We start from the raw sequence: 14033 nt of genomic DNA, 5'->3' as shown, positions 1-14033 counted from the left end.
CCCGGGTCATTATTACAACTTAAGGACTTCGGGGGTTGACGATACATATAAAGTTCATCGGGGTTGGAATTAGATTTCTCTATTTTTATGCCCTTTCCCTTATTATTTTCTTTTGCCTTTTTAAATTCAGTTGGGGTAATTTCTATAACATCATCGGAATTCTCGTCGGAATTCGATTCATCGGAGAATTGGTAATCCTCCCAATATTTTGCTTCCTTGGCGGAAACACCATTGACCATAATTAACCTTGGTCGGTTGGTTGAGGATTTTCTTTTACTCAACCGTTTTATTATTTCCCCCACCGGTTCTATTTCTTCATCCGGTTCCGATTCTTCTTCCGGTTCCGATTCTTCTTCTGGTTCCGACTCTTCTTCCGGTTCCTCTTCGGGAACTTGTGAATCAGTCCATGAATCATTTCAATTTACATTTGACTCTTCATTATTATTAGGTGAGTCAATGGGACTTGTTCTAGAGGTAGACATCTATCACATAATATCAAACGCGTTAAGAGATTAATATATCACATAATATTCACATGTTAAAAATATATAGTTTCCAACAAAATTTGTTAAGCAATCATTTTTCAAGTAAACACGGTCGAAGTCCAGACTCACTAATGCATCCTAACAAACTCGATAAGACACATTAATGCAAAATTTTGGTTCTCTAAGACCAACGCTCGGATACCAACTGAAATGTCCCGTTCTTATTGATTAAAAACGTTCCATATTAATTGATTTCGTTGCGAGGTTTTGACCTCTATATGAGACGTCTTTCAAAGACTGCATTCATTTTTAAAACAAACCATAACCTTTATTTCATAAATAAAGGTTTAAAAAGCTTTACGTAGATTATCAAATAATGATAATCTAAAATATCCTGTTTACACACGACCATTACATAATGGTTTACAATACAATTATGTTACATCGAAATCAGGTTCTTGAATGCAGTTTTTACACAGTATCATACAAGATGCATATATAAGAATATCCCCATCATTCCGGGACACCCTTCGGATATGATATAAATTTCGAAGTACTAAAGCATCCGATACTTTGGATGGGGTTTGTTAGGCCCAATAGATCTATCTTTAGGATTCGCGTCAATTAGGGTGTCTGTTCCCTAATTCTTAGATTACCAGACTTAATAAAAAGGGGCATATTCGATTTCGATAATTCAACCATAGAATGTAGTTTCACGTACTTGTGTCTATTTTGTAAATCATTTATAAAACCTGCATGTATTCTCATCCCAAAAATATTAGATTTTAAAAGTGGGACTATAACTCACTTTCACAGATTTTTACTTCGTCGGGAAGTAAGACTTGGCCACTGTTGATTCACGAACCTATAACAATATATACATATATATTAAAGTATGTTCAAAATATATTTACAACACTTTTAATATATTTTGATGTTTTAAGTTTATTAATTCAGCTGTCCTCGTTAGTAACCTACAACTAGTTGTCCACAGTTAGATGTACAGAAATAAATCGATAAATATTATCTTGAATCAATCCACGACCCAGTGTATACGTATCTCAGTATTGATCACTACTCAAACTATATATATATTTTGGAATCAACCTCAACCCTGTATAGCTAACTCCAACATTCACATATAGAGTGTCTATGGTTGTTCCGAAATATATATATATGTGTCGACATGATAGGTCGAAACATTGTATACGTGTCTATGGTATCTCAAGATTACATAATATACAATACAAGTTGATTAAGTTATGGTTGGAATAGATTTGTTACCAATTTTCACGTAGCTAAAATGAGAAAAATTATCCAATCTTGTTTTACCCATAACTTCTTCATTTTAAATCCGTTTTGAGTGAATCAAATTGCTATGGTTTCATATTGAACTATATTTTATGAATATAAACAGAAAAAGTATAGGTTTATAGTCGAAAAAATAAGTTACAAGTCGTTTTTGTAAAGGTAGTCATTTCAGTCGAAAGAACGACGTCTAGATGACCATTTTAGAAAACATACTTCCACTTTGAGTTTAACCATAATTTTTGGATATAGTTTCATGTTCATAATAAAAATTATTTTCTCAGAATAACAACTTTTAAATCAAAGTTTATCATAGTTTTTAATTAACTAACCCAAAACAGCCCGCGGTGTTACTACGACGGCGTAAATCCGGTTTTACGGTGTTTTTCGTGTTTCCAGGTTTTAAATCATTAAGTTAGCATATCATATAGATATAGAACATGTGTTTAGTTAATTTTAAAAGTCAAGTTAGAAGGATTAACTTTTGTTTGCGAACAACTTTAGAATTAACTAAACTATGTTCTAGTGATTACGAGTTTAAACCTTCGAATAAGATAGTTTTATATATATGAATCGAATGATGTTATGAACATCATTACTACCTCAAGTTTAGTAGGTAAACCTACTGGAAGTGACAAGAAATGATCTAGCTTCAAAGGATCTTGGATGGCTTGAAAGTTCTTGAAGTAGGATCATGACACAAAAACAAGTTCAAGTAAGATTTTTACTCGAATTAAGATAGTTTATAGTTATAGAAATTGAATCAAAGTTTGAATATGAATATTACCTTGAATAAGAAAGATAACCTACTGTATATAACAAAGGTTTCTTGATCTTAGATGATTACTTGGAATGGATTAGAAAGCTTGGAAGTAAATTAGTAACTTGAAGGGATTTTTGAAGTGTTCTTGAAGTGTTCTTCCTATGATGATTATAGCTTGATTCTTGAAGTGATTTTTGATGAAGATGATGATTAACTACTGGAAAAATACGTTCATAATAGTGTGTGTGTGTTGAGAGAGAATTAGAAAGAGAATTGGAAGTGAAACGGAGTGAATGATGAGTGGTAATTGGTGAGTGGTGAGTGGGGTTAAAAGGAGTTCTAGTTAGTTGACTAGCTCATAGTAGAAGTTAAAATTGATTAGTCATACATGACATAATCAAGAGTGGAATCCCATGCTAGTTCCTATTGGTATATACCCATAGTAAGTACGTTTTGAAGCTTTATATAATACGGGTAAGAATACGACTAGAATTCTTGATGCAAGAAAAGAATGGGAAAGTAACCGTAACCATTTTCGTTAAGTATGAGTGTTTTGATATATGTCTTGAAGTCTTCCAAAAGTATTTTAATACTTCTAAATACACTACATGTATATACATTTTAACTGAGTCGTTAAGTCATCGTCAGTCGTTACATGTAAGTGTTGTTTTGAAACCTTGAAGTTAACGATCTCAATTAATGTTGTTAACCCATTGTTTATTATATCTAATGAGATGTTAAATTATTATATTATCATGATATTATGATATATTAATATATCTTAATATGATATATATACATTTAAATGTCGTTACAACGATAATCGTTACATATATGTCTCGTTTCGAAATCCTTAAGTTAGTAGTCTTGTTTATATGTATATAACTCATTGTTAATATACTTATGGAGATACTTACTTATCATAATCTCATGTTAACCATATGTATATCCATATATATATCGTCATGTCGTTTTTACAAGTTTTAACGTTCGTGAATCGCCGGTCAACTTGGGTGGTCAATTGTCTATATGAAACATATTTCAATTAATCAAGTCTTAACAAGTTTGATTGCTTAACATGTTGGAAACATTTAATCATGTAAATATCAATCTCAATTAATATATATTAACATGGAAAAGTTCGGGTCACTACACTATGTGCATGGAGTCTTACATGGCATATTTTTCAAGGAAATGTTGCATTCACCAAATCATCACCATGTATCTTATTTTGACTGCATTGTCAACATAAGTACTATTGTAAACTATTATTTACGGTGATTGTCTATATGTAGAAATCATCAGATGTCGAAAATCTTTGATTTATATATTCATTTATGGTGTGCCTTTTCAAAAGAATGCAATGTTTACAAAACGTATCATATAAAGGTCAAATACCTCGCAATGAAATCGATGAATGACGTGTTCATCCATATGGATTTGGAGCGATCGTCACGGGTACTTTTCATCATTTTGATGAAGAAAGATATGAAATATATAGGTTATTGTTTGTTGCTACAAATACGTCATCATTTTGCATAAATAAAAAAGGAATGTTTTCAAGTTTATAGAAATGCATAGTTTTCGATAGACAGATAATTTATTTTATTTTTTTCGGCGAAAAAATAGAAATTAAATTAAAAAGGCCTTCAACAAGATGTGAAGAGCCCAAATAGCTACAAACTAACTCAAGTGAATTTACAAAGATAATATCCACTTGAGACACAAGATTCAAGCTAAGCTCTTGCTAAGAACACTAGCCTAAAAAATTATTCAAACTCATACAAACTATTAGCTTTGACATGGGATCCATGTGTGAAGCAGAAATGATTCACAAAAGATGAAAGTGAACGCTTAATGAAAACCTTGAAATTGAACACCCGCACAAGAGAAGCCCGACACGAAAATTCCCCCTTTGAAGATCGCAATAATTATTACAACCCAAATAGCCCAAATTACCGTCGACGCTATTCAATTGTTTTAATAAAAACGTGAGGAGAAACATGCAAAAATAAGTGAATAACCACCCTTGCTTGTGCTTGCACTAGTGTAGAAGCCAAGGAAAAAAAAAGAGTAATACCACCCCAAGACTTTATAACTAATTATGATTGCAAAAGGAACGTCACCTCTTTTCTAGTAGAAACTCACACTAAAATTGTGAAAATATTATTGCCAAGGGGCACCCTGCTGATCCACCTCATAGTACTAAAAAATCAAACTCTATAAGACTGATCCTAACGCGGCGTCAAATTTCTCCCGTCATCCCAGTTGGCAAGTTGTTTGACGCCCTTGACGCCCCTAACGCAGCGTCAAAATTTGACGCTCCGGGCGTCAGTCGAAAAGTTGACGGAGGTGTCAAATATTTTTCAGCCAATCAGATTTCACCACATATTTTTATATATTATTAATTAATAAATTATATACCCAACTACCAATAATATTTTAGCACATCACCCATTTACAAATTTAACCCTCAAATTTGACACTCCCCTTTATTTAACTTCATCTCTTGACCTTGCCATATCACCAAAAAGTACATCACTTGATTTTGATGTCATCGTCACGGTTAGAAACAGTCTAACTCACAACTGGGACTTTCATTGATCAAAATTGTTTTTAAGCAAAATAAGATCATTTTAGGTCCACCACCATGTCCTGCATATAAGTTCAAAAGTCCTTCTTTTTACAAAAACTAATTGGTAATAGAGAGAGGTTCCCCTAGGCTTATATACAAGCATTTATTTCTTTTCCATTCCTATGTGGGACACACTTTAACCGATTATGTCCAACAATCACCCCCTAATCGGTTTGTTCATGCATTCGTATCATATAACTTGGCTTTTTACCCCGGAACCGTTCATTTACATCTCGACTTCTCCCGGACACCCGACCTCCCCCCCTGGTCACATCCAAAGTCACGCCGATTTGAACCGTCGTTGCCACAATGATTACACTTGTGTCACCTGCTTTGATACCACTTGTAGGATCGTTTTAGGTCCACCACCATATCCTGCATATAAGCTCAAGAGTTCCCTAGTACTCTAAAACCAATTGGTGATAGAGGGAGGTTCCCCTAAACTTATATACAAGTATTTATTTCTTTTCCATTCCCATGTGAGACACGCTTTAACCGATTAGCTCCAACAAGTGCAACACAAAGATTCCAAGTTGACCACTCAAAGAAGAGACATGCTCCAATCATTTTAGAAAACTGCGTACAAATTCTTTGTAAACTGCTAGTAATTCGAAAAACCACCTCATTTAGAAAATTACATAGATGCTGCATATACCATGACCTGATCTAAAGGTGGAGGTAGTTAGATTGTATAACTGTCAAACTGGTGCAGGTTGAAACGGGGCGAGTTAACCCATGAACTTTTTGCTAAATTGTTTATAGATTATTAATGTGTTGAGCACGATTACAATATATAAATATCATCCAAGTACCTTATTAATCTGACTTATTTCATAAAACACTAAAATATTTTGTATATACAAACAATTTTCTTGACGTAAACAATTTTCTTAATGTAATTATACAACTTTAGAAATTGTGCATAGTAAGCATACCCATGTACAATATACTAATGAAACAGTGAAGATGCACAATTTCGATATATTTTACTTTTTGGCATCTCCATATTTTTTAATCTCAACCCATTGCTTTTAGAAATGAAACATTAATTCATTGTTAGAGCACCAGGTGCCTCGCGTCCCCCTCATCACCGTCCCTCCAAAATCGACACCGGGAGCTCGTCGCCCGACACTGCTCCGCCGTCGTCCCCACCGTCGAAGACCACTGTCGTGAGGCCGACGGTGTGATTTTCACTCTTTTTTTTTTTTTCCTCAAATCCGAATTTTCTTTTCTTTTTTCCTTTTTTTTATTATTTGTGAGGTTCTTTTTTTTTTTTTTTTTTTGGTTCTTTGTGAGGGTCTTGGAGGTTGGAGGTTGGAGAGATGAAGACGTGTAGGTGAGAGGTTCAGGTGAGAGGTGAGAGGTGCAGTTTTTTTGGTTTGTTTTTCATTTAATAAATATATAATAAAAACGTTTAAAAATTAATAGAAAATAGAAAATATAAAATGGACACTGAAAATGGACACCGTGGACACCTCCACTCATAACACTGTTAGTCAATTTCGACTTCAATTTTCGACATTGAAAATGGACACTGAAATGGACTACGGACACCCTGTGCTCTTAACGAAGTTAACACCATTGTTTCCTCTGATTGTAATGTTTAGCATGTTGGGATTCAAGGGCTAAGAACCAATTTGAGAAAACTGGTAAGTTGCACATCGCTTTATTATTGTTAATATTTAGGCCATGTTTGGCAACAAGTTTTTTGGAGCTTTTAGGAGCTTCACTAGCTTTTATGAAAAAACTTCTATCAAATAAAAAGTTCCGTTTGGTTATAAAACTTAAAGCTTTTTGAGAGAGAGAAAGCTAAAAGCTACTAGAATTGGCTACTAGCTACCAGTATAGATGCACAAACCGGATAAAAAACCGGATTCGGACAAAAAAAAAACCGGATTTTTTTGTCCGGATTTTTCGGAACCGGATCCGGTTCCGGTTCTCGGCGTCGGATTTTTTTCGGATTTTTTTCCGGAACCGGTTCTTTTTCGGATCTCGATCGGATTTTTTCGGATTTTTCTTGGACTAGGATTCGATTTTGCGAATTATATTTTTACCGGTTCTATTTTTTTAACGTTTGACAACAATAATATAATCGGTATAAAGAAAAGTTATAATGCTCAACTGCTTAACACAATAGATAATATAAATAACAATATTCGAACAATACAATTATATAAATAACACTTTTATTCGAACGATACAATAATAAAAATAAAAACACTTTTATTCGAACAATACAATTATAATTAATACATTTCGAGCTTCGGCATGGCCATCACCCAATAATGTATTAAGACTAAAGTATATCGAGCTTCGGCATGGCCATCACCCGTTATACTTTAGTCGTCAAATGACCCAAATGTGTTATCTTGTTGAGCGCGTTGAGGATGGTGCCTTCGATCGTAGTCTTCAAAAGCGGGGTCATCAACTAGAGAAAGGTAAGCTTGTTGGTAACCCGATACATTCATTTCGGTTTGGTCCATATCAAACGGTTCATAGTCACCTTCATCCACTTCGTTTAGTTCATTGTCGGAATTCTCTTCGGTTGTTGTAGGTGATAATCCCGCTAAATTTTCTTCAAACTCTATACATTCTTCAATGTCGTTATATAACGGACCTTCTAATGAAGTTTGATCTTGTATCCTATCTACCCCATCCAAATAATCTTTCAAACATACACATACTTTCACAGCTTGGGGGGTAAGTCTTGACCTTCTTTCCGATATAATTCGACCACTCAAAGAAAAGGCCGATTCGGAAGCTACGGTTGAAGCTTGAACGGTAAATAAGTCACGAGCCATAATGCTTAATATTGGATATGTGTCTTGTTTTGTTTCCCACCATTTTAAAATGTCAAGGTTGTTAAATTGTTCTTCACTCATGTTTAGTGCAAAGTTTGCCATCTTATAATTTCCCAACTCGCTTGTGGGTGCCGATGTTCGTGCGCGTTTGGAAGCGTCTTCACGTACCAAGTTAAAAAGACTTATTTTGAGGTCTCGGCTCCTTCGAGAAGATGATCCGGGTTGGTCAACAATTGGGTTTGATTGTCGACCATATTTTGTTGCATAAATACCAAACATATTCTCAAAAACATCATTAAAAGCGTGTACTTGGTTCAAAAGGTAGTTGGGTTCGGCATCAAAAACACCATGCACACAATCAAAGTTGGTATATATTGTTGTCATCAATCGTTCAACCCCATTAAAATTTAATCGTGGGTCAAGTGCGGCCGCACATAAAAATACCTTCGGTATCTCTCCAAAATATTTTTTTAGTTTTTTTCTTATATGAAAAATCGCTTGTCTAAAAATAACATTATTTGAGTTCGCAAATTCGCATATTTTTTCCGTCATTATATAAAATTGTTCTAAAACTAGTACGCTAGTTGGGTAATAAACACCCGATAACATTGTTGATGCCTCTTTAAAAACTTGTAAAAAACTTGTTAATGATTCCAAGTCATCCCATTCGTCGTCACTAATTGGTTCGAAAAATCCCTTTCTAAGTAGTTTTCTATTAAAAGCGATTAACGTTTCTTTTTGACGTAAAATATTTTCGAACATTAAACAAGTAGAATTTCATCTTGTATTATTATCAAAATAAGGACCTAACCAAGTGCCATGACAATCTTTAACAAAAGCCTTATAGTTATGATGTCGTGCGTTGCTCGTACGATAAATCGTTACTAATAATCTTCTAAATTTTTCTTTTAACGAAGAACAAAAAGTTAAACAATCTTGAACTCCCAAGTTTATAATATGAGCAACACAACGTGTATGAATAAATGCACCATTTAAAATCGGTCTAAGTGCAATTTTTAACTCACTCATGGCCGCATCATTATTAGATGCATTATCTAGCGAAATTGTAAAAACTTTATCGATTAAATTATATTCTTCTAAAGTGTCTTGTAACGCTTTTTTTATATTATTACCGTTATGTGGATAACCAAATATTTTAAAATCGATAACACGTTTCATTAAAAGCCACGAATCGGGATTAAACCAATGAGCGGTAACGGCTAAATAAGAATTTGCCGTTCCATGTGGTGCGCTCCAAACATCACAAGTTATAGAAACCCTATGTTTATATGTTCGAAAACCTTCAATTATTTCAGTTTTAGCTTTTTTCCATAATTTAAAGGCGTCACGTCTTAAGGTAGAACGACTTACATTGCTATATCGCGGTTGTAGTCGATTCCGAAGTAGCTCCGTAAGCCTTGGATTGTCGAAGTGGTTGAAAGGAAGCGCTTGTTGAATGACAAACCTTGACAAATCTTGCCGAAGAGCTTCGGCATCGTATTCAAAAATCGAACCATCGGCCCGCATTGTTTGTTGTCTCGGGTCTTGCCTTGCACTACAACTTTTGTCAAGATGTTTTCTTAACGTTGTATTACCCGAAACACCCATGAACTTCATACATTGTGTACAACGAGCTTTTTCCGCACCATCCTTCATTACACACAACTCGAATTTGGACCAAACGTCCCCTTTTCGCTTTGTTTCTTTTTTGTAATCAATATCGGCCGTAGTGTAGCCTTGTGAAGATGTTCCAACGGAAGCGGAACCGGAAACGGAAGCTTGTGAATTATCCATTATGGGATAATTAGACTAGAGATTAGAGAATATTTAGTGATTTAGAAATAAATATGAGAATGTTTGTTGGTGCATTTTCAACCAAGGCATTACCATGTATTTATAATGGACTTTGTGGGGTTAAAATGGTAAAAAAAAAAAACTCAAAAAACTGCAAAAATTGGCTGAAACTGCAAAAAAAAAAAAAAAAAAAAAAAAAAAAAAAAAAAACGGCTAGTTTTTTGAAAACCGGATCGGATCCGGATCCGGATCCAAACCGGATCGGATAAAATCCGGTTTATATCCGGAAAAAATCCGGTTTTCTTGAAAAACTGGATCCGGGTGGAACCGGATCGGATCTCGGATCCGGATCCGGTTTTTGCTGTGTCCGGTTTTGCTTGGATCCGGTTCCGGATCGGGTCACCGGATCGGATCTCGATCCGGTTTTTTTGCCCATCTATAGCTACCAGCTAACACGTAACAGCTACTACCTAAAAACTACCAACTAGTTTTGTCAAACATACCCTTAACAAGGTTGAACTTATAAAGAAGTCAAATATCAGAATCATGGTGTCCACCATCTCCATTTAATTCCCATTAACATACAGTTTGGATCTGATAGATAGCAGTTGTAAAGATTATAAAGAACCAATCAGTTGGCATAACTTTTAATTAATTTAAACAGTGATGCTGGCAACTACACAACAATATGTCCATCATTTTATTAAAGCTTTAAGCATAATGCAACACTTTTTCATCATGGTATCTTAAAGCAATGTCACAATCATTACAACTAGATTCCTTTTTCCTTTGCAAATAGAGAGATTGTACCAACTGGGATTTAAACTCAAGTTAACGAATTCAGCTATAATGTTATCATATTTTAGGTAGAAATACTGAAAAGGAAATAAGAAAAACAAGACTTGATATATAAGCTAAAATGAGATTAAAATTAAAGAATTGTGGGAACATACATCAATCATCTCTGTGAGCTCTCAATGTCGGTACCGAATTGAAACAACATAAAAAAGAAAACGAAAATGAAATTTAATAAAAGTAGATGTTGCAAGCTGTGTATCTTCAAACAGCATTTGAAATGCACAAAATCAGAAACATTTTCTATGCACAATTGATGGACCAGACTCATCATACTCGGCCTTCGCGATCCACATCTGCATTTACCGCAACCAATATTAGAAATCTTTCAAGATTAACAATAAAATAAACAACAGACGATCTTTATTTATTTTGTCTGTCTAAAATTTCAAAACTCATCACATGTACTTATAAATGGGCAATTCAGGATATGTGTTATCTCTAACGCGTAAAATTCAAAAAGGTACTGTATTTACAAAGAAAATAGGTCAGGTCAAGCGATAGAAAGTTGGAAATTTTGTATTTTTAACAAATAAACCTACTAATAGTTCTACTTTTAATACTGTACTTAAGTCAGTAAAAAAGTTAACATATTTGCACAATGTTTCAATGGTTTTGGTAAGTCTTAGGGTCCAGGTCAATGGTTATAACTTATAACTAAAGATCGTTTGGATCTTTCAATCAGACGACGTAGGTCTTCTATTTAACTTTATCTCCCGCTTTTTTGCCCAATAAAAAGAACAAGATAATTTGACACCTAATTATGTACAAATAATACAAAACCTTGGATGAAATTTTTCTTTTTTTTTTTGGGTCAACTCAATCTGATCCAGTCAAACCCATATCTAAATTAACCATTTAACCCATTACCCAATTATGGATTTTCAATAATATATAAAAACCAAACCTGCTGGAACGTGCTAAGAGACGCAAGGATCGACCCACCAATCCAAACACTATACTTCCTTTCAGGAGGTGCAACAACCTTAATCTTCATACTACTCGGGGCTAAAGCCGTAATTTCCTTACTCATCCTATCAGCAATACCAGGAAACATAGTGGACCCACCACTTAAAACAATATTACCATACAAATCTTTCCTGATATCAACATCACACTTCATAATCGAATTATACGTCGTCTCGTGAATACCCGCGGCTTCCATACCAATCATAGACGGTTGGAACAAAACTTCGGGGCACCTGAACCGTTCAGCACCGATAGTGATGACCTGGCCATCGGGTAGCTCGTAATTTTTCTCGATGGTTGAACCGGTGTTGGAAATTTCGAGCTCTTGTTCGTAGTCGAGGGCGATGTAAGCTAACTTTTCCTTCATGTCTCGAACGATTTCTCGTTCTGCGGTTGTGGTGAACATGTACCCACGCTCGGTTAGGATTTTCATTAACGCATCGGTTAGGTCGCGCCCGGCTAAGTCGAGACGTAGGATAGCGTGTGGGAGTGCGTACCCTTCGTAGATTGGAACTGTGTGACTCACACCGTCCCCTGAATCCAAAACAATACCTGCACCACACGATAAAACAAATACAGAGATTAGATAGGTTATACAGAGTAACAAATTAAAGATGATGTTTGCAAAATTAATCAGTTTGCACTTTTATACATTTAACTAATAAATTTCAAAATTATGTATGTAATTATAAAAGAAAATCATAAACATACACTTTAACATAATAATTCTCTAAAAACATAAACATAAACATAATTGTTCATTTTTTTAAAAAATACTAAAATCCTAGTTTAATTCATATTAAAATGTTTATCAATTTTGATTTTAACCAATTTTGACCAACAAATACGATTTTAACCCATTAACCAACGTTGACTGATTAATTAAACGGGTTTTGGAAAATCAGATGTGTCTTTTCTTAAAAATGAGTAATCGGGGTTTTTTACAACAGTTACAAGCCTAATAAAAGCCCAAATCTACCAACTGGCAACTTGATATATACTTGTATATCAATAACCTTTACAAACAAAATATAGAATCCTCAGCGATCTACACAATATAAGTTTATTTGTCTACACAATAAGGGTTAGACAAGCAGATTCAAGATCTTTCCATAAACATAAACATATCACATTTTTCTATTAGGTCATAAATGAACACTTACCAGTAGTACGACCACTGGCATACAAAGACAGCACAGCCTGAATAGCCACATACATAGCAGGGGTATTGAATGTCTCAAACATAATCTGAGTCATCTTCTCACGATTTGCTTTCGGATTCAATGGAGCTTCGGTCAAAAGAACAGGATGCTCTTCTGGAGCAACACGAAGCTCATTGTAAAAAGTGTGATGCCAGATCTTCTCCATGTCATCCCAGTTACTAACGATACCGTGTTCGATCGGGTACTTCAATGTTAAAATACCTCTTTTTGATTGCGCCTCGTCGCCAACGTAAGCGTCTTTTTGACCCATTCCAACCATCACACCCGTGTGACGTGGACGCCCAACGATACTTGGAAACACAGCTCTTGGTGCATCATCTCCTGCAAATCCAGCCTGCAATTATCACAAAAAACCGTTCAGTATCAATCAAATATTATATTCATATCCATATATAATATATACCTTAACCATTCCGGTTCCATTATCGCACACGAGTGGCTGAATGTCATCATTTTCTGCCATCTTATTATATCTATGTAATCAAAAACATACATCCACATATCACATTTAATGTTACAATAATAATGTACTACATCTTCACTAAAATAAGGTTGAAGACGCGTTTAGATTAACTTATTTATGAAATTATTGACTTAGTAAAAGTTCAAAAAGCTATAAGGTTATTAATAACGGCTTATAAATGTTATCAACTTCCATAGCTAATAAAAATTGTAAAAAGCTCAACATTTTGCGAAAACAACTTAACATACTTGTTTTTCGAATTACTGTATTTATGCAATCACAAATACTTTTTATATCTACAGAAAAAAAAAATCTATAAAGAATATGGATATAACCACTTAGCAAAGTATCAACACAAAATTTAAAAAAAAAAAAATGACATATAAAGAAATAGGGGGAAATGAATTCGATGCAACAATGTATGAATAGTTATTAATAAATAATATAAATAGTTAACAATATTAGTAAATTAGAGCAAAAATGAAATGAAGAAATATACTAGTACCTGATGAAACCCTAGAAAAATGGCTGAAAAAATGGAGGAGATATGAGAATTGAGAAGAAGGGGGGGTGTGTGTGACTGAGAGAGAGGGAGAGAAGTGAGAAATGAAAGAGAGAGTTATATGAAGAATGAGATTTGATCTAGACCGTAGATTTATTTGATGTACGAGGTGGATTACACGTCTCGGTTGTCACGGGCCCATGTCTCGTTCCGGCTCTCCACTCATTCATCTTAT

The 14033-nt window shown here is 34.5% G+C and overlaps 1 protein-coding gene across 1 annotated transcript; it reads right to left on the bottom strand.

Moving 5' to 3' along the window:
• Nucleotides 1-10669: 10669 nt before the first annotated feature.
• Nucleotides 10670-13879, bottom strand: LOC139893173 (actin-like). The gene is made up of 5 exons (XM_071876324.1): nucleotides 13802-13879; nucleotides 13237-13306; nucleotides 12774-13167; nucleotides 11549-12162; nucleotides 10670-10937 (listed from the first exon to the last, which is right to left on the bottom strand). Exons 2-5 carry the CDS (start codon nucleotides 13294-13296, stop codon nucleotides 10872-10874), a joined length of 1134 nt encoding a protein of 377 aa, XP_071732425.1. The 5' UTR covers nucleotides 13297-13306; nucleotides 13802-13879; the 3' UTR covers nucleotides 10670-10871.
• Between the last annotated feature and the right edge of the window lie 154 nt (nucleotides 13880-14033).

This window comes from Rutidosis leptorrhynchoides, chromosome 2 (assembly GCF_046630445.1).
Source record: "Rutidosis leptorrhynchoides isolate AG116_Rl617_1_P2 chromosome 2, CSIRO_AGI_Rlap_v1, whole genome shotgun sequence".
NCBI lineage: Eukaryota > Viridiplantae > Streptophyta > Magnoliopsida > Asterales > Asteraceae > Rutidosis > Rutidosis leptorrhynchoides.
Note: the sequence above shows the minus strand (reverse complement) of the source record. Positions and strands in the feature narration are given on the sequence as shown.